We start from the raw sequence: 21,448 nt of genomic DNA, 5'->3' as shown, positions 1-21,448 counted from the left end.
TACTTGCTGATATTACCATTGTGATTACTTTGAATTTATGGGTCAACTTAGGGAGAATTGAGTCTTCTAATAAATGTGCCTGGTGTATCATTTCACTTATTGAGTTCTTCTTCCATTCATCAATACTTTAAGCATGAAGAGGTTGTACCTATTTTATTACATTTATATGTGTTACAATCTTTTTAGGTGTTATTCTAAATAGTACTGGTAGACAGTCATGCCATTTGCAAACAGAGGCAGGCTTATTTCTTCCCTTTCAATCTGTATGCCTTTTATTTCTTTCTTCTTATTTTATTGTACTTTCTAGGTCTTTAAGTGTGTTATGTTGAATAGGAGTGGTGACAGCAGATTTCCTTTCCTTTTTCTGACTCTTTGGAAGAAACCAGGTAGTCTTTTACTCTTAAATGGATGTTAGGAATAATTTTATAGTAGATGCATTTTATCAGGTTGTGTAAGTACCCTTCTACCCCTGATTGGCTGAGAAGTTTTTCAGGAATGAGAGTTGGGTTTTCTCAAATGCGTATGTTTTGCATTTGTTGATGCTATCATATTTTTTTCTTTAGTCTGTTGACTGGTGAGTTATGCTGATTGATCTTCTAATGCTGAGTCAAGTTGCATTCTTGGGATAAATCTGTATTTGTCTCTGGTTGTGGTGTGTTATCCTTTTTGTTTGTTAGTTACTGAATTTGATTAGCTAATATTTTGTTGAGGATTTTTGCATATATGAGGGATAATGAGTTTTCTTTTCTTGTAACTTCTTTGTCAGATTTTGGTTTGTAGAACCTCATGTTCATAAAATGAATTTGAAACTTTCCCACCTACTGGTGTAGATTTTTTTTTCCCCCACTCTTTTTTTTAAAATTCCTGGTTAGTTTTACCACTGGTAATTTCTTGTGACCTATCTTCAAGGTTATTGATTCTTTTCTCAGCTCTGTTAAGTCTGAACCTACCAAAGACTTTAAAATTATTTTTAGTGCAGTTCTTGTTTTGACCATTTCAGGTTGACTCTTTTAGCATTTCTGTTCAACTCTTGTACTTTCTGTCTCGGACTTGCCATCTATTATGCATATTGTTTTTCTGCTCCATTTGAGCCTTTGTCATTATTGATAATTATTTTTAATTCCTTGGCTGATAGTTCCAACATATGAGTTACGTGATTTGCTTGCTCTTCAGATTTTGTGTAATGTAGAATTTTTTTCGAAGGAGAGTAGGAAATTACTTTATTTGAAGGAATAGTACAAATGAAAGAACTTGGATGGATGTATTTGTATAAATTATAAAAAAGGTAATGATAACCCAGCATGCATGCATTACCCCCATGGCTAGGCCTACACTTTTTGAACAAATTCCAGCTATCATTTGCATGATGATAAAGACTGAAGTATATAGTATTTATGCCAAGAAGTAGGCATGACTCTTGTTCTGTTAAATTGTTAGTGTGGGGAGTTGAATCAGTCTTGTCTGAAGTTGATGATTTATGGGGTTTTTGTTGTTGTTGTTGCTTTGGTTACCCTCAGTGTATTGTCAACTGTAAATACTTCTGTCATCACTTCATCCTTAAGGTGAGAGTTGATTTGCTGAAAAGTTTAACTCAATGTTTTTACTCCACCTTTATCCTTAAGCCTTACTTGTACTTATGAGAGTCAGAGAGGTTCTCTCTGTCCTCTTTTGTTCCTCGTTTAGTAGAGTGGTGTTCCGTGTTTCTGGGAGCTTGTTTGCCTTGTGGTAGGCTCAAGGCCCTGGGAACTATTTAGCCTTGTGGTGGTGGGTAACAGACCTTATTTTTCATCCTAGACCAATGTTAGTTTTAGACAGGCTCTGTGTTTTTCTCTTCTCAGTAATCCTGCTTTTCCCCTGAGTTGTTTGGGGCCAGGATGATTTCCTTTCCTTCCCTCAGGGGTAGATACGACCTTCTAATTTGAGGGAATTATAAAAATTTGAATCATAAAAACACCAGAAGAAAAGTACGGAAGAATACTTAACGTATTTTCTAAGGATGGCTTAAGGTTGAAACAAAGATTTTGGCTTATTTGTATAAAAATTTTAAACTAGTGAATATCAAAAAGTGCAAGTGGGGAAAGGAAGATCCATGCACATTTAGCTGTAAAAGTAAATGAAACTTCTACATCTGTAAAAGTAAATGATTTTCAGATAATTTTTTTAATTAGAATAATTGAAAAATGGATGTTTAGCTATTATAAACAAAGAAGAATATAAAGGCATGCAAAGTAAAGGTTTCTAATATAAAGGTTATTTGTAGTGCAGAATGTCTCTTAAAAATTTCTCCATTTGAAGTTAGTTCTGCTAGATTATTTTAACATGATAGTTTTAAGGGCAAATTTGGAGAGAAGAGGAAGGAAGCATTTCTACAAGGCTTTAAAACTTTCATTGGGAAATTCTTTGGTCTGTATAATTACTTTGCATGTATTAATGATTAATATGTGTGTCTTCTGTGAGATCTTTTGAGAGAGAAACTTTCAGGCTAAAAACATTCCTTTTCCTAAGCAAGACTATTACATTCTATCAATCCTTTAAGGGCTTCCCAGATTGCACTAGTGGTAGAGAACCCATCTGCCAAAGCAGAAAAAAAAAGAGACGCAGGTTCAATCCCTGGGTTGGGAAGATCTCTTGGAGAAGAAAATGGCAACCCACTCCAGTATTCTTGCCTAGAGAATCACATGGACAGAGGGGCCTGGCAGGCTACAGTCCATAGGGTTGAAGAGAGTCAGACGTGACTGAAGCAACTTAGCACATTGGTCCTTTAATATTTTTTCAGGTTTGAAGCTACCATGTATGAGGAGAGTGTACTCCGCTGCTTGCTGGATTATTCAGAAGCCTTAGAAGCAAATTCTTAGAAACTTAGTTGATGATGTTAGCCTCTACTTTTTCTGTACAGTTCCTAGAAAAGCAGAGGGGTTTGCCCAAAGTGTACAGTCGTTAGCAATAGTAGTAACACAGACTTCCTGGGCATTTGCGCTTTCATTACACTACATATGTGACCACTTCCCTGGTGGCTCAGTGGCAACGAATCCACCTGCTAGTGCAGGAGATGCAGGAGACATGGGTTCAATCCCTGGCTCGAGAAAATCCCCTGGAATAGGAAATGGCAGCCCACTCCAGTATTCTTGCCTGGAAAATCCCATGGACGGAAGGATTACAGTCCATGGTGTCACAGAGAGTCTGACACAGCTGAGCACACACACGTGTGTGACTACTAATTTTGTATTTGTACATTTGATGTACAGAATATCTGTTTGTAAATGGCTCTGTGGCATGGGGATTGACCAGTTTTAACCTTAGTGTTTGCATACTTTGTGAAAAGAGAAGTTGGTTAGCTTTCTGAATATTTCTTTTGGCCGTTAATCGTAGGTAATATCAAAATGTGCCCTGGAGTAGCAGAATGTTTTGGGCATGTTGATTTGAATTTTAAGTCTGTAGTTAAAGTTTCTTTGAGGTCTCCTTTTTATGTGCGTCAATTGTGATTTATAGAGAAAATGATCTAGGCGCCCCCAAATCCTGAGCCTTAGAATTGGAGCACTATTTTATACACTCTTTAATTGAGTAAGTAAATAATCTGTAATAGTGAAGCACACATGGAGGGAGAAGACAATGCTTTCCTTTATACGGAGTAATTTATTTTTATTGCATGTTTATGTTATGTAGCATTACATGTAAATCCCATTATATGTAATCAAGTGGCTTTTTCTAGAATATGCCAAAGAAAAAAATGACTACAAATTTCCCATATTTCACTGCTAGGCCTTGTTTGTTTTGGTTTTGTTTCTTTGAAGCCAAGTGCCATTAATTTAAGAAATATGCCTCAAAACTGTGTGTTCTTGATCATAAACTTTCATCTGGAAAGGAACATCAGTGGAATATAGTTAGCATGCTGAGATTTTGAGTCATTATTACTTTTTAGCTTTAGGTTTTACTTTGAGTTTTCCTCATTTATAGCTTCAAATACAAGTGTAGATACTGTTTTACTTAACCAAGTTTCATGGATGTAAACAGCCATTCTTTGGGACTTTCAGTTTTGCTACTGCTTACTTGTGGCATAGTGAAGGCTTGTGAGGACAGATGTATAACCCTTTAGGAATGTAACCTGTTAAGAAGCTAGTGTCAAGTTGAAGACTCAGAGTACAAACTGCCGCCTAGCATATTTTAATGGTAGTTAATAGTGGACGTGTTTATGAGAGGGGTGATGAACACACAAAAGTGCTGTGGGGTACCTTGGGAAGACTTGCTGTATGCTCAGTGGCAGCTTTTCATTTATTTATTTTTCCTATAGTTCCTCATTCAGCAGATTAGGATATTTTCAGTGCTATTATGTTCATTCTTTCTAAATTAAAAAAAATTATCATTAAAAATCAGATTTAGTCTTATTTTTAATAGAAAAATATTGAAAAGAAGTGGTAGGTCCTGTGCATCCAGAATATAAATTAGAAACTAGGTAACAAATGTGGAGGCCCAGTAGAGATTTCTTGTTTTCTCCTTCTTTCCTATCTTCTTACCTTCATTTCTTCTTTCTCCCTCTTGCTCCTTCCACATAGCATCAAGAAGACAGTTATATTGGTATGTATTTAGCATCAAGAGGACAAAGTTATATGGATATGTTGGCTCTGTCAAAGACTGTTCTCTTTGGAATACTAAGAATAGGCTGGTGTTTTGCATATATATTGCTTATAGGGTCATTTGGGGATTTGCATTAAATTGGTACTTTAGAAACAATGTAAGCTCTTCTGGTGGATTGTAACTTTCTCTGTGTCTCTTTAGAAATTATCCCCAGGAACCACCTTGCTTTTCTGGTGAAGCTCAAGTTTTAGGAAGGCTTTGCATTGTACCTCCATGATGAAATAAGATAATATATGTAAGACATTGTTATAAAGGTGATGAATAACCCTATAGAAAGAACATGAACTCTTATTTATGAATATGGCTCTCAATTTAGAGATTGTAAATTCTCTTAGATGGGTTGGATTTATTAACAGAAAAAGGTATATAGTATATATATATATATATATATTTTGCTATTCATTAATTCAGTAACATATACTGAGTATTTAATATGCACAAGTCTTGGATGCTGGGAGTATTGTTATGAACAAGATAAACGGGCCTTGCTTTTATGGAACTTACGGTTTGCCAGGGGAGACAAACATGAAACAACCATTTACACAATAAATGTTATATATACAGTTGTGATGAGTGGTAAGACAGATGGGAAAAGTTTGAAAATCCATATTTGGTGGTTTGATAATCTTGGGATTAGATGGCTTCCTTGAGGAAGTGACATTTGAGTTACTTTATTATTATTGTAATGTGATTGAAGAATTCAGTTTAAATAAGTGCTTAAGGAAATACTGAAATAAGGGCTTTGGGGGCATTTTTGGTGGTTCAGTAGTTAAGACTCTGCTTCCAGTGCAGAAGGCATGGGTTTCCATCCTTGGTCAGGGAACTAAGCTCCAGCATGTTGCATGATGTGGCCAAAAAAAAAAAAAAAATTAAGATTTAATAATAAACATGGTAACATAATTTTTTTTTTTACATAGATTTATGTTCTATTCTGGTCTTGGTATACCATTTGCAGAATTCACTTGAAATTGTTGACTTTCTTCATTGGCTTCCACAGTTCTTGGATGTACTTGTATGAGTCTAAGACTTCATAACCCACTCCAGTCTTTACATTTGACAATAAATAAAAACTTCCAAGTTATAGTGGATTTGAAATTTTTTGTTAAAACGCACTAAACTTACCTTGTATGCCATTCCAGTAATACTTCCTTAATTAAACCAACCAAGGCATTTCTATCGTACATCTTTCTTAGACTGAACTTCTTACAGGATAGAGGCCCTATCTCCAGAACCTTGCAGGATGTGAGACACATAGTAAGTGTAAAATAAGCAAATCTATTATGGATAATCTGGGTTAAATAAGGATGAAACAGTTTGGTAGCTGACTTTCCTGTTTCTTTTAACTTACTTTTTAGCGTAATACAGGGGCTTGGACTTAACAAAGTCTGGTTTTGAATACCGGTTCCTTAATGTGTAATCTTAGGCAAATAAACTTCTGTAAACCACATCTTCTTCATCTTAAAATCATGGGACTTCCCTAGTGGTCCAGTGGTTAAGATTCTGCACTTTCACTGCTGGTGGCTGGGGAACTAATATCCCATATGCCTTGAGGCGAGGCTAAAAAAAAAATGAGCTGAATAAAATAAAATGAAATTGCTTGTATAAAGTGCTTAGCACAGTGTCTAACATATCATAACTGTTCCAAAAATGGTGGCTAATATTATTACAAGATACAGATCTTCCTCTTACAATGGGGTAACTTCTAGATGAACCCATCAGAAGTTGAAAATATCCTAAGTTGAAGATGCGTTTAAAACACCTGATCTACTGAATATCCTAGCTTAAGTTTACCTACATTCAGTATGCTTAGAATACTTTCATAAGCCTGGGCAAAGTCATCTAAAACATAGCATATTTTATAATAAGATGTTGCATATCTCATGTAATTTATTGAATCCTGCACTGAAAGTGGAAAGCAGAATGGTTGTATGAGTATAGAAAGGTTTTAAGTGTACATCACCTGTTAACGTTTGTGTTTGTTGCCTGGCTTGGGCAGCTTCCTGCCAAGGCACAGCATCAGGAGGGAGTATTGTACTGCTCTTAGCCTGGGAAAATACTAAAATTCAGAATTCAAAATAAGGTTTCTACTGAATACATATTGTTTTCACACTGTCCTAAAGTCAAAAAATCTTAGGTTGAACCATTCTTGAGTTGGGGACCATCTGTGTATGCACTGAACTTTTTTATCTGTTTTATCTATCATGTTTAAAACAGACACATGTAGTGACCCAGGATACTGGTATATGTTAGAGCAGCTAATTGGCCCTTTCTATAATTAAACTGAGGCAAAAAGTAAGAAGTTAATAACTAGTTGGCTGTTTTGAAATGAAACTTGATGAACTTTTATTGATAAGTGGATAACTGTGGCCCATATTGTAATGAAGCCATTATCTTCCTTTATAAGTCAGTTTTTAAAAAATAATAAACCAGTAAGTTTTTGTGGCTTTTTAAAACACCAAATAATCCTACAGTGCACTTGGATGTAGGAAATTTGCCTGAATTGATATATATGTGTGTATGGATATATTTATAAACATACTTGGATTGGGGAATGGAAAGAGTAGCAGCTGTAGTCTATAAATTTTCAGCTTCTGTAAACTTATTTTAAATACTTCTCTGTTACTGTCTTTGCCTATATAATGAAGTTCAGTTCAGTCAGTCAGTCATGTCCGACTCTTTGCGACCCCATGAACTGCAGCACGCCAGGCCTCCCTGTCCATCACCAACTCCCAGAGTCCACCCAAATCCATGTCCATTGAGTTGGTGATGCCATCAATCATCTCATCCTCTGTCGTCCCCTTCTCCTACCCTCAATCTTCCCCAGCATCAGGGTCTTTTCAAATGAGTCAGCTCCTATCAGGTGGCCAAAGTATTGGAGTTTTAGCTTCAACATCAGTCCTTCCGATGAACACCTAGGACTGATATAATGAAGTACTGCTGCTGCTGCTGCTGCTGCTGCTACTACTAAGTCACTTCAGTCATGTCTGACTCTGCGACCCCATAGACGGCAGCCTACCAGGCTCCCCTGTCCTCGGGATTCTCCAGGCGAGAACACTGGAGTGGGTTACCATTTCCTTCTCCAGTGCATAAAAGTGAAAGTGAAGTCACTCAGTCGTGCCCGACCCTCAGCGACCCCATGGACTGCAGCCTTCCAGGCTCCTCCATCCATGAGGTTTTCCAGGCAAGAGTACTGGAGTGGGGTACCATTGGCTTCTCTGAATGAAGTACTATAACTTATAATTTTAGCACTATTAATATAACTCTTTACATTTACCAATATTGACATTTTCTGACTTATCTTTATGAAAGTAAAGGATGTAAGGGAATTTAATTTCAGATTTGGCTTTACATTTATTTTTATTCAGTGTTACACTTTACACTTTTGATTTGATTTGATTATGTTTACACTTATGATTTGCTGGCAAAAATAAATACAGTTGAATTTTTTTTAACAACTTGGGGGTTAGGGATGCCGACCCTCAGTACAGTAGAAGATCCGGAGTACTTTGCATTTGGCCCTTGGTGTCAGAGGTTCTGCATTTGTGGATTCAAATGGACATACTTATTGAAAAAACCTGTGTGTAAGTGACTCCACAGTTCAGTTCAGGGTCAGCTGTACTGCCTGAAACAAAGCAAAAGATATATTAAGGCCTTTTAATTTTACATTAAAAAAAATGAATTTCAAGTTTTTCCATAAGCAAAAATATACACAAATTAGTGGTTTATTGTTTTTGTTGTTGTTAAACCCTAGGTACTAATTGTAGTCAAACGATTCATAGACTAGTATATGGAATATAGTACATAAGATGTTTGGATTGAAAATGTTAATGAAGATATATGACCATCTGAAAAACTTTGTTTTTGCATTTGGAACATTTTGACTTTGATTTGCATGCTTTTCAGAACACTTAAAAGGACAGCATTCTACATGTCTAGGGGGTTCTTTGGAGAAGGCAATGGCACCCCACTCCAATACTCTTGCCTCAAAAATCCCATGGAGGGAGGAGCCTGGTAGGCTGTGGTCCATGGGGTCGCTAAGAGTCTGACACACGACTGAGTGACTTCACTTTCACGCATTGGAGAAGGAAATGGCAACCCACTCCAGTGTTCTTGCCTGGAGAATCCCAGGGATGGGGGAGCCTGGTAGGCTGCCGTCTATGGGGTTGCACAGAGTCGGACACGACTGAAATGACTTAGCAGCAGCAGCAGCAGGGGTTTCCTAGGGGTCCATTTATAGGAGTTTACCTACAAAATTAAAGCCAGCTGGCACCTTTATGTAAGGTAACCTGACAATCTCTCTTTCTAAAAGTGAGTGATATTTGTGATAATAGTGTTATTTGCAGCTTTTCTCAAACGACTTTATTTATATTTTCTCACTTGCTCCTAGAACATCACTGAGATTAAGAAGCAGGCAGTTTCAGTTAAGCATCTGTGTCATGCCAAAGATTACAAAGCAAGTCATTGATAATTTGGTATCTGAATATCAATCTTCTTATTTTTTCCCCTCTTTCCACATGTTAGATTATTTTCACCAGGTTATTTTACTGGTTCCTTAATCCATTTGAGATTTTAGAAATCTTAGCCTGTAAGGTGATTTGCTAAGTATTATACAGTACATACTGAAAGAGTGGACTTGGAAGTTAAAGATTGCACAATAAAATTATTCTCTCAACTTGCCAGTATGCATTTCTAGACATGGTTTTCCTTTGTTTATTTATTACAGTTCTACATTTGGCCTTTAGCAGAATTAGACCATGATGATTAAAATCTGGAAAGAACTCTTTCTTGTAATTTAGGTTTTTAACCTATTAGCAGTGGCCATGTATTTTCCATTTCAAAAACAGCTTAGATTTTGTAAGAAAGTGGATAAAAGCCTTATGTCTATTTAAAATATTCAGATTTCTAAATTCCTTTAAAAAGGTAACTTTTCGTGGAGGTTTAGAAAAAATCTTTAAGAAAATGAAATTTAGAATAGATTTCTATTGTGCTAGAAGAATTTGGGGAGCTGATGTAATCATTAGTGGCCCTGGAAATAAAACCCACAACTGGGATTTTAAAAATTATCTTTAATAAAAGTATGTCAGAAGATTTCCCAGTGACATCAGTATGGATGCTTGCTTTAGAATTCAACGGTGAGATCAAAAGAGTAATTATTCCAAGTTGGAGATGTGTGCTGGGATGGATTACAACGTCCTGTTGTGATTGGACGGGAAGTAAACATAATTTATTTTTTCTGAATTATGATTGGCTAAAACCCTTTTCTTTCCACGTTATTTTTCTAACAACTGAATTCGGAGCCTTTCCAAACGGTTTTTATTGTCAGACCAACGAGTTTGGGGTATGTACTAGTATTAAAAGTACTCAAATGCATGGAGAAACTGTTCTTGAATTTTAAGAATGTTGACAAAAGCCCTCAACCGGGTGTCTGGCTTTCTTAAAACAAAGCAGTAGCGAGGTGTAAATCTCTGAATAGCTCAAACCCGAATTGAGTGTTAGGGCTTCCCTTGTGGCTCAGCTGGTAAAGAATCCGCCTGCAATGTGGGAAACCTGGGTTCGATCCTTGGGTTGGGAAGATCCCTTGGCGAAGGGAAAGGCTACCCACTCCAGGATTCTGGCCTGGAGAATTCCATTGTATAGCCCATAGGGTCGCAAAGAGTCGGACACCACGGAGCGTGTAGTGAGTGTCTCCCCAGACAGGAAATACGAAAGGATGACAGTGTTTCCTTCATTTTAAGTTAAAGACGTGTACTGTGTTTCTGCACTGACTGAGTTCTGTGGGCTTAGTTTTCAGTTGAAAGTGTTGCTCTGCGTTGCTGCTGGGACTGCGGGACTGCTAATTCAGGCAGAATTCGGGCTAACTCAGACTGCAGGGCGCCATTTGTTCGGCGGGGAAAAAATATCACTCTGGAGATGCGGCTGTTAATCTGGAGTTTGTTTTGCGACCCAGAGTGGAACCAGCACAGTTCACTTTCACCTCACTCAACCCCCCACCCCAACCTCCCACTTCTCAGGGAGCGACGAGTGGAGAGGTGGACCCCAAACACTACGTTTCTGAAGGACTACATTCCCTTCTCCCGCCCCTACTTTTTTTTTCTAAATCCAGTCTGGTCCCGCAGCCGCCGCGTCGGGCACTACTTTCCGTCTGCGGTGGTTCCTCCGACCCTCTCCCGCGGCTCCCTCCCCCAGCCCGCGCCGGCGGAAGGAGACGCGCGGCGCGCTCGCAACCACGCTAGTGGATGGGGAGGCGGAGTAGTACTGGCCGCGGCGCGGTGGCGGCAGCAGCTGGAGCTGCATCGGGGGTCTCAGGCGGCGTGTGGAAATTTGTAAATTTCTTTCTTTCATTTGTGGAGCTGTAGCTAGAGGCTGCAGGTCGGAGAGTCCAGGGCAGTGTTGAGGACTGAGTGACTGAGGTCGCTGTGCCCTTCTGGGCAGAGAGTCCGGTGCGCCCCGGAGTCTGCGCTCGCTCGCGGGGCCGCCGCCTTTCCCGGGTCCGCTGTCTTCAGCATGGACAGCCGGTAGGAGCGGGGTTTCGTTGATTCCTTGGCAGCCGAGGAGGCGGCGGCTGCTTTGGCAGTGACGGCTATGGCGGTGGAGACGCGGCCGGAGCTGGTGGGGAAGCGGTTCCTGTGCCTGGCGCTCGGCGAAGAGGCGCGGCTGGAGCGCGGGGAGAGCGGACGCTGCTGGCGGGGCTGGCGAGCGGGGGTTATCCGAGCGGTGTCACACAGGGACAGCCGCAATCCCGACCTGGCGGTAAGAGCGCGACCACCCCTCAGTCTCCAGCCCGCGGCCGCACCCCCACTCGTGGTCCCGCCGCCGCACTGTGTGGGGGTTACTTCTGGCACCTGGTTCAGCGGGCCAACTGGCGGTCACGCCCCTCTCCTGCGCTCTTGGGCGGGTTTGCCCACATACCCTGCCGGGGTCGCCACCTCCTCACAAGTAGCTTCTGTGGAGGCGGTCATCCGGCGGGACTCCCCGGCACCCGCCAGGGCCTTTCGGCCACTGTCCGGGTGGGGTCCGGCCGCGGCTTCCCCTGCGGTGCCCCGGCGGCCGCGGAGACCTTACGGAAAGGCGGGGCTGCGAGCCCGGCGCCGCGCGTGCAGGTGGGGGTGGGGGTGGGCCGCTCGTGGCGGTGAGGGGCCAGCTTCACCGGCGTCTGTTTGCAAAACTCTTAATAGTGCAGAGGGTTTGGAGATTTAAAACTTACCCTTAAGGTCACTGAAGGGGAGGGAGGAAAGAAAAGAGGTCTTTGGTTTTCCAGCCTGTCTTGAGATTCGTACGTATTTTCGAGGCAAAGGCCTTGGCAGTGGCAGGTGTCCTGATTAAACCTTATTTATACAGTAGATGCTTGGTTTTCTAACCGGAAACGAAGAAAGTGGAAAATTTCGGTTTGGAGGGTCGTGGAAATGAATATCTTCCTCCCTCCCGCCCTTCTTTCCTTGGGATTGTTGTTTTTCCATAGTTTTTGTTGTTGTTGTTAGAAGGGAATAGTTCTTTGAAGTCTTCCGTTCCTGGGTTTCATATGACTTTAAGTGAAACGAGATATTGTCAATTAAAACGTTTAATACCCCGCGAAACCTTAAAGTGGCTTTTTCTTTGCTTGCTTTTCCTTACATGTGACACTGCCAATAGTTTCTTTCAGTCGTGTAGAAATGTGCAAGATTCTGAGACGGGATACGCTGTTAGTGTTCCAGTAACATTTTCGCCAGGGGACGGGTTGGAGTTAAGGAGCCAAGTACAGGCAGGACATTGATAGGTTTTGAAAGACTGATTTATGAATACATAATCCATGAAGTTTATTGGTAATACCCTGGGGTATTTTTCACTGAATATTTAAAATTTGGGAACTTTTATCTTTTTATGTGCAGGTTTACAATTCCGAAATTTCTTTAGTATGTATATGTGTACATACCTAATATTTTTGTTGGAGGGTTTGAGTCTGTTTTCTTTAAGTCCAGTTTGATGAATATAGTCAGTGATATGGTTTCTTGCTGCCTGTATTAGTGTCGGCTTGACATTGCAAAGCATGTTTGCAGAATAGAGGTAATTTTGGAGATTCTGGTTGGTCATTCTCATTGAAAAAAAAAACAGAGTCAGCTTTTTAAAAAAAACAACCCAAACATTTCTTAACGGTGCTGCAGACTGGCAGTTCAGTGTATTTGCGTAAAAAGCGTGTGTTGATTTTATTTTTCTTCCTTTTACTCTGCTATGTAATTGTCTTGATTTTATGTGGAAGATAGATTATGGGCTAGCCTTTTTAAATGGTTTCAAAACAAACATGGAATGATATTTTGTTTTCCGTAAATTTTTAGTAGATACATGAGAATTGGGAGATATAGTTTTAAATATGAGTATCACTGGGGACAGCCAATTTATCAAAGTTAAATATATTAAAAACTTATATGAGAATTTAAATGATATAAAGAGAGGGGAGTTTTCAAATACTGCGTTTGAAAAGGCAAGGTTAATAGATTTGGTATTTAAAAATGAAAAGTATATGTGGATGGAGGAAATTGGCTGGAAAGACCAGGAAGGAGTTTTCTCAGATGGTGAAAATGTTTTGTATCTTAATTATTGATTACATGTGTGCATACATATATTAAAACTCATTGAATTGTGCACTTAATAACTGTGCATTTCATTTGTGCAAATTTTCCCTCAGAAATGTGTTTTGAACTATACTGTAACTGTGTGAACCTTGGACAGTTTTCCTTTAACCGTCTTAAAAAAATTTACAGTATAATCTGAGTTTCTAGCCTGGAACCTACAGATTTAGAGTTATTTTCAAACTTTATTATATTCATATCTCTTTCCATTCATGTTACCTAAGTTAAATGAAACTTGAGACAGTTTAGCATCACCAAAATGTAATTCGAATGGTACATTTTTGTGACTGCAGAATGAATCAAGGCCAAAGGAGCTTGATCAGTTATATGAAAAATACTATTAAATTGGCTGTTTTGGTTTTTTGTTATTGCATGTCTGTATAATTTAAAACTTAACAGGGTCGTTAGTAATCTCAGCTGTGCATGTGTTTTATGACACATGATTTGGGAGGATAATTAGTTTAGGGGATGATTATCATTTAGTCACTGAGTTGTGCCGAACTCTTCTGACTCCATGGACTGTAGACCACCAGGCTCCTCTGTCTGTGGGATTAACCAGGCAAGAATATTGGAGTGGGTTGCCATTTCCTTCAGGAGATCTTCTCGACCCAGGAATCAAAACCAGGTCTCCTGCATTGCAGGCAGGTTCTTTACCAACTGAGCCATAACAGAAGCCCAATATTTATTCATTTGGCTTCACTGGGTCTTAGTTATGTCGCTCAGGATCTTTGATTTTTGCTAGGGCCAAAAAAAAAAAAAAAAAAAAAAAAAAGATCTTCACGACCAAGATAATCACGATAGTGTGATCACTCACCTAGAGCCAGATATCTACGTCAAGGCTATATATTGTCACCTTGCTTATTTAACTTATATGCAGAGTACATCATGAGAAACACTGGGCTGGAAGAAGCACAAGCTGGAATCAAGACTGCCGGGAGAAATATCAATCACCTCAGATATGCAGATGGCACCACCCTTGTGGCAGAAAGTGAAGAGGAACTAAAAAGCCTCTTGATGAAAGTCAAAGAGGAGAGTGAAAAAGTTGACTTAAAGCTCAACATTCAGAAAACGAAGATCATGGCATCTGGTCCCATCACTTCATGGGAAATAGATGGGGAAACAGTGGAAACAGTGTCAGACTTTATTTCTGAGGTCTTCAAAATCACTGCAGATGGTGACTGCAGCCATGAAATTAAAAGACGCTTACTCCCTTGGAAGGAAAGTTATGACCAACTTAGATAGCATATTCAAAAGCAGAGACATTACTTTGCCAACAAAGGTCCGTCTAGTCAAGGCTATGGTTTTTCCAGTAGTCACGTATGGATGTGAAAGTTGGACTGTGAAGAAGGCTGAGCACTGGAGAATTGATGCTTTTGAACTGTGGTGTTGGAGAAGACTCTTGATAGTCCCTTGGACTGCAAGGAGATCCAACCAGTCCATTCTAAAGGAGACAGTCCTGGGTGTTCTTTGGAAAGACTGATGCTAAAGCTGAAACTCCAGTACTTTGGCCACCTCATGTGAAGAGTTGACTCACTGAAAAAGACCCTTATGCTGGGAGGGACTGGGAGTAGGAGGAGAAGGGGACGACAGAGGATGAGATGGCTGGATGGCATCACTGACTCGATGGGCATGATTTGGGTGAACTCTGGGAGTTGGTGATGGACAGGGAGGCCTGGCGTGCTGCGATTCATGGGGTCACAAAGAGTCGGACACCACTGAGCGACTGAACTGAACTGAAGGCATGTAGGTTCTTTAGTTTCAGCGTGTAGGATCTGGTTCCCTGACCAGGGGTCAAAACCAGGCTTCCTGCCTTGGGAGCACAGAGTTTTAGCCACTGGACCACCAGGGAAGTTTAGGGGATACTATGTCTCAAAAGTTAATCAGTTTCTCTTATTTTTGGTCTTACATATGAAGAATTTCCATGTGCATTAGTTTCCTGTGGAGCTTCCTCTGTGGCTCAAATGGTAAAGAATCCATCTGCAGTGCCAGAGACCTGGATTCTTTCCCTGGGTTGGGAAGATCCCCTGCAGAAGGGAACGGCTACCCACTCCAGTATTTTGGCCTGGAGAATTCCATAGACTGTATAGTCCATGGGGTCACAAAGAGTGAGACACTGCTGAGCGACTTTCACTTTAATTTCGTGTACTACTGTTAACTAGTTATCACAGCCTGTTTGATTTAAACCACTAGTCTTCAGCCTTTTTTTGGCACCAGAGACTGGTTTTGTAGGAATTTTTCCATGGGAGTGAGGTGGGGGTGGTTTTGGGATGATTCAAGCACATTACATTTATTGTGCACTTTATTTCTATTTTGTGGCAATCTCAGGATATTCTCTGTTGACATTAGGGTTAAGGTCCGAGCTCCTATGAGAATCTAATGGTGCTGCTGATCTGACAGGAGGTGGAACTCAGACGTTATTCCTAGTGATAGGGAGCAGCTGTAAATGCAGATGAAGCTTCATGCTGGCCAGCCTGCTATGCCTCCTCGTTCCTAACAGGGTTGGGACCTCTGCCCGATTTAAGCAATATAAATGAATTATATTTTAATGGTTCTGGAGATGACAAGTCTAACTTGCGGGTTTCCGTAGGCCAAAATCAAGGTGTGATTAGAACTTGCTCTTTTCTGGAGGCTCTGAGGGAGATGATTTCTTTTCCTTTTCTAGTTTGTAGAAGCAGCCCACATTCCTTGGCTCATGGTCCTCTTCCTCTTTAAAATCCAGCAATTTATCTTTCTGTTTTTCTCTAGTTACATCACCCTCTTGACTCTGCTGTTTCCCTTTAAATACTTTTAAGTACCCTTGTGGTCATATTGGGCCTATCCAGATAATCTAAGATAATCTCCACATCTGCTAATTAACAACGTTAATTCCATTTCTGTTCTCATTTGCCATGGAAGTTTAACATAGTTACAGGTTTCATGTATTCAGTTTAGTTCAGTTCAGTTGCTCAGTCATGTCCGACTCTTTGCGACCCCATGAATAGCAGCACGCCAGGCCTCCCTGTCTATCACCAACTCCCGGAGTTCACTCAGACTCACATCCATCGAGTCAGTGATGCCATCCAGCCATCTCATCCTCTGTCATCCCCTTCTCCTCCTGCCCCCAATCCCTTCCAGCATCAGAGTCTTTTCCAATGAGTCAACTCTTCACATGAGGTGGCCAAAGTACTGGAGTTTCATAGCATCATTTCCTTCCAAAGAAATGCCAGGGCTGATCTCCTTCAGAATGAACTGGTTGGATCTCCTTGCAGTCCAAGGGACTCTCAAGAGTCTTCATGTATTAGGACATGAATATTTTGGGGGTGGCATTCTGCCCAACACACCATGGTAGCATAAAAAACCTCTTACATTATGAACATATGATTTGATACAAATCCATTGAGGCCAAAATGTTTATGCTGCAGGTTTTAATGATTATCTGGTCTCTTAAGTAAATGAGTAAATTTGTAGAAGTTTTACACAGCTGTCCTTGGATAATTTCACATATTCTGTTGGTTGCGTTTAAGAAATGTTTTGAAAAATCTGGGATATTTTGGAATTATATTAACCAACAAAAGACTTTATCTGAACGCTTTTTATTCAGGAGGGCCAAGCTACCATTGAAGTAAAATAGGTTTTGAGCCCTCAGCATGTTTTTTTTTTTAGCTCCATTGTTGTAGAAAGTTTCTTGCTTTGTTATGCATGTTGAACATTTATGACTGCCAAATGTATCAGGTTTTTTCCAGGACACAGAAGGAACCAAAAATCATAGCATTGTGTTTTGCAGACCAAACATTTAAGTTTGTACACAGGGGAATTGTCTCATGATCACTTAGTGAGGAGTAGGTGACCTTCAGGCACTGATTTTGAACTATTCTAAACTGTGTGCTGGGCTTCCCACATGGCCCAGAGGTGAAGAGTCTGCCTGTCAGGGCATGAGACATGGGTTCAGTTTATGGGTGCAGAAGATACGCTGGAGAAGGAAATGCAACCCATCCAGTATTCTTGCCTCGGAAATTCCATGGAGAGAGGAGCCTGGTGGGCTGCAGTCCATGGGGTCGTGAAAGAGTGGGACACAACAGTGACTAAAAACAACAAATGGTGTGAATTGTATGTTTCTGTGTAAAATTAAAGAAACTTTTGTTTCCGTCCTTTTCACCTGTGATAGAACATTCTGGCACATATTTTGATGCCATTAATTTAAAACAGAATGTTGTCATTCAGTTCAGTCGCTCAGTCATTTCCGACTCTCTGCAAGCCATTGGGATGTAGCACACCAGGCTTCCCTGTCCTTCACCAACTCCTGGAGCTTGCTAAAACTCATGTTCATTGAGTCAGTCTCGCCATCTCATACTCCAACCATCCCATACTCTGTCGACCCCTTCTCCTCCTGCCTTCGATCTTTTCCAGCATCAGGGTCTTTTCTAATGACTCAGTTCTTTGCTTCAGGTGGTCAAAATATTGGAGTTTCAGCTTCAGCATCAGTCCTTCCAGTGCATATTCAGGACTGATCTCCTTTAGGATGGACTGGTTGGATCTCCTTGCAGTCCAAGGGACTCTCAAGAGTCTTCTCTGACACTGTAGTTCAAAAGCATCAATTCTCTGGTGGTCAGCTTTCTTTATAGTCCAACTCTCACATCTATACATGACTACTGGAAAAACCATAGCTTTGTCTAGATGGACCTTTGTTGGCAAAGTAATATCTCAGCTTTCATTATGCTGTCTGCGTTGGTCATAGCTTTTCTTCCAAGGAGCAAGCGTCTTTTAATTTCATGGTTGCAGTCTTGATATGCAGTGATTTTGGAGCCCCCCAAAATAAAGTCTTGTCACTGTTTCCATCTATTTCCATCTATTGCCACTGTTTCCCCATTTATTTGCCATGAAGTGATGGGACCGGATGCCATGGTCTTAGTTTTTGGAATGTTGAATTTTATGCCAGCTTTTCACTCTCCTTTTTCACTTTCATCAAAAGGCTCTTTAGTTCTTCTTCACTTTCTGCCAGAAGGGTCGTGTCATCCGCATATCTGAGGTTATAGATATTTCTCCCGGCAGTCTTGATTCCAGCTTGTGCTTCATCCAGCCCAGCGTTTCTCATGATGTACTCTGCATATCAGTCAAATAAGCAGGGTGACAAGATACAGCCCTGATTTACTCCTTTGCCCGTTTGGAACCAGCCTGTTGTTCCGTGTCCTGTTCTAACTGTTACTTCTTGATTTGTATACACATTTCTCAGGAGGCACGTAAGGTGGTCTGGTATTCCCATCTCTTTAAGAATTTACCACAGTTTGTTGTGATCCACTCTGGCAAAGGCTTTGACATAGTCAATAAAGCAGATGTTTTTCTGGAATTCTCTTGCTTTTTCTATGACCCAAGGATGTTGGCAATTTGATTTCTCGTTCCTCTGCCTTTTCTAAATCCAGCTTGAACATTTGAAAGTTCTCGGTTCATGTAGTGTTGAAGTCTTTTTTGGAGAATTTTGAGCATTACTTTGCTAGAGTATGAGATGAGTGCAATTGTGTGGTAGTTTGAGCATTCTTTGGCATTGCCTTTTTTGGGGATTGGAATGAAAACTGACCTTTTCCAGTCCTCTGGTCACTGCTGAGTTTTCCAGATTTGCTGGTGTATTGAGTGCAGCACTTTAACATCATCATCTTTTAGGACTTGTAGCTAAGTTGGCATTCTATCACCTCCACTAGCTTTGTTTGTAGTGATGCTTCCTAAGGCCCACTTGACTTCAGACTCCAGGATGTCTGGCTCTAAGTGAGTGATCACACCCTTGGTGTTATCTGGGTCATGAAGATCTTTTTTGTTTAGTTCTTCTGTGTATTCTTGCCACCTCTTCTTAGTATTTTCTGCTTCTGTTAGGTCTGTACCATTTCTGTCCTTTATTGTGCCCATCTTTGCATGAAATGTTCCCTTGGTATCTCTGATTTTCTTGAAGAGATCTCCAGTCTTTCTCTTAGCTTCATATAGGGATGATAACTGCATTTGAAAGTAAAAATATCTAGATTTTTCAACCTAATTGAAAGTATATAGGCCATTTTCCAAAGTTTGTAGGTTAAATGTATTACTTTTTGGCGATTGTAAGTTATGTGCAAAGAATATCTTCATCTTTGAAACTCATATTTTCTTTCTACTTTACAGTACAGTAGAAGTGTTTAGTAAATGTTCTGCTGCTGCTGCTAAGTCGCGTCAGTCGTGTCCGACTCTGTGCGACCCCATAGACGGCAGCCCACCAGGCTCCCCTATCCCTGGGATTCTCCAGGAAAGAATACTAGATCAGGTTGCCATTTCCTTCTCCAGTGCATGAAAGTGAAAAGTCAAAGTGAAGTTGCTCAGTTGTGTCTTGACTCTTAGCGATCCCATGGACTGCAGCCTACCAGGCTCCTCAGTCCATGGGATTTTCCAGGCAAGAGAACTGGAGGGGGGTGCCATTGCTTTCTCCAAGTAAATGTTCTACCGAATGGCAAATAAATACTGAATGGCAAATAAATTAGTTGAGTATCATAAATTTCTTGTTCTTACCAACGATCTCAATTGTCAAGTATTTCCTCTTAGTTTTGAATCTCCTTTTTTATTGTGTGAAACTGTGTACCTAAGTGGTTACTTCCCCTGTTCATCATCATCCTGTGGTTTGACTAAAGAGTAGGCGATGGTATTCCTAAACCAATCAGGGAGTTAACTCCTGGTTACATTGATGGATATACGCCTTAAATAAGCCCTGTCAGAATGAAGCCAAGGAGTACTGTGTAGGTGTTAGTCTGGAATTGCCGCAGCTGTTTTCCTATTTTAAGGTAAGCCAGTTTGAGAACAAAGTTAAAATATAGAGGCTAGCAGTATTGAAAAGACACCAAAAAAATATGACTTGATCACACTGTTTTTCTGAAACCTAAATATCATTATTGAGTTTTTCACTTAGAAAACTTTTCATTACAAACAATGACTTTATTTCTATTTTTGTTGGTGTTTCTTTTCTTTGGTACCAGAAGCACCATAACTGATACGTGTGGTAATATTTCTTTGCCTCTTTTATTTTGTTTTGAAAGCATTTGAAATACAGCCTTTTTTTTAATACTCATGTGTTATTTAAGGTTGAGACATTAGATTTTTGTTTTATGACTTTGAATAATTTCAGGTGTTATTTTCAAGAAGGGCAATATGTTCTACTCTGTTGTATCCAGATGTATCTCAGAACTTTAAAAAAATTAATGTATATAAAAGATAAATACCTAGTTTTCTCAGTAATTTAAAATTAAATACCTAAAATTTTATGTCAGGAAGTGTGCCATTATTAAAGAGAAACCTCAGCAAGTGGTAAAAGTAATATTTTAGAAAATAGAAAGAAATAGCAACCTTTACTTTTTAGGGTATATACCGTAAATGTTGTATTTTTCTACTCTGTCATTGTTAGGCAGGTTTTTTAATGGTGGCAATTTGGTGGTACCAAACACTGCTGATTTCATGTTTCAAGATTTGACAGTAATTAATTTCTGCCTAATACTCCGGAAACATTTTTTTCAATGTGGATTTTTAATAAATGTGTTTTATTTGATGTAAAATTATTAATCTGACAAATTGGTATGGATTGTATACTTTATCCTTTAAGACTGAAAGTGAAATTGAAGTCGCTCAGTCGTGTCCTACTCTTTGCAACCCATGTGACCCATGGACTGTAGCCCACCAAGCTCCTCCGTCTGTGGGATTCTCCAGGCAGGAATACTGGAGTGGGTTGCCATTTGCTTCGCCAGGGTATCTTCCCGACCCAGGGATTGAACCCAGGTCTCCCACATTGCAGGTAGATGCTCTAACCTCTGCACCACCAGGGAAGCCCATCCTTTAAGATTAATGCTTACTAAATATTGAAATGCTTAAGATGTTGGAACATTCTCTGAAATTATCTATTTGGATAGAATCTTTTCATGTAGAATTTGTAGTCATTTTGTATTTTAGCTATTTTAAGAAATTATAGTAGTAAACTCAAAATGTTTTTTTCTCTTATTATATAGAACCTATTGATCTGATTATAGGATATTTGGTTAATTAAGAGAAAGCAGTTTATTATTCATTTACTGTTTGGTTGGACTTGGTGCCAAAATTCTAATGTTGCCGCATGGTCTAGACCTGTTCCCTGGATGCAGCCAGTTGAAACTGTGAGTCATACAGAATTTGAGGAGGGTAGATAAGTGCTTATATCTTTGAATACAAAGTGTGAGTACAGTTATTTCTGCCTTTTGGGG

General features: G+C 39.9%; 1 protein-coding gene across 22 annotated transcripts in view; it reads left to right on the top strand.

Moving 5' to 3' along the window:
* The window catches only part of JMJD1C (jumonji domain containing 1C), a 321,872-nt gene that overhangs the window by 34,929 nt on the left and 265,495 nt on the right, over window positions 1-21,448 (top strand). For 3 of the 22 annotated variants that reach the window (XM_069571793.1, XM_069571782.1, XM_069571769.1), the window contains exon 1: window positions 10,879-11,382. The exons of 14 other annotated variants lie outside the window; for them this stretch is intronic. Coding sequence is in view for 2 of the 8 variants with exons in the window: in XM_069571762.1 (XP_069427863.1) it covers window positions 11,215-11,382 (168 nt within the window). In the remaining 6 variants the exon portion in view is untranslated. Of the gene's footprint in view, window positions 1-10,708; window positions 11,383-21,448 lie in introns of those variants that run through there. 5 more of the 22 variants (XM_069571788.1, XM_069571774.1, XM_069571762.1 and 2 more) reach the window with 4 other exon arrangements.

Source organism: Ovis canadensis, chromosome 25, assembly GCF_042477335.2.
Source record: "Ovis canadensis isolate MfBH-ARS-UI-01 breed Bighorn chromosome 25, ARS-UI_OviCan_v2, whole genome shotgun sequence".
Lineage (NCBI taxonomy): Eukaryota > Metazoa > Chordata > Mammalia > Artiodactyla > Bovidae > Ovis > Ovis canadensis.
Note: the sequence above shows the minus strand (reverse complement) of the source record. Positions and strands in the feature narration are given on the sequence as shown.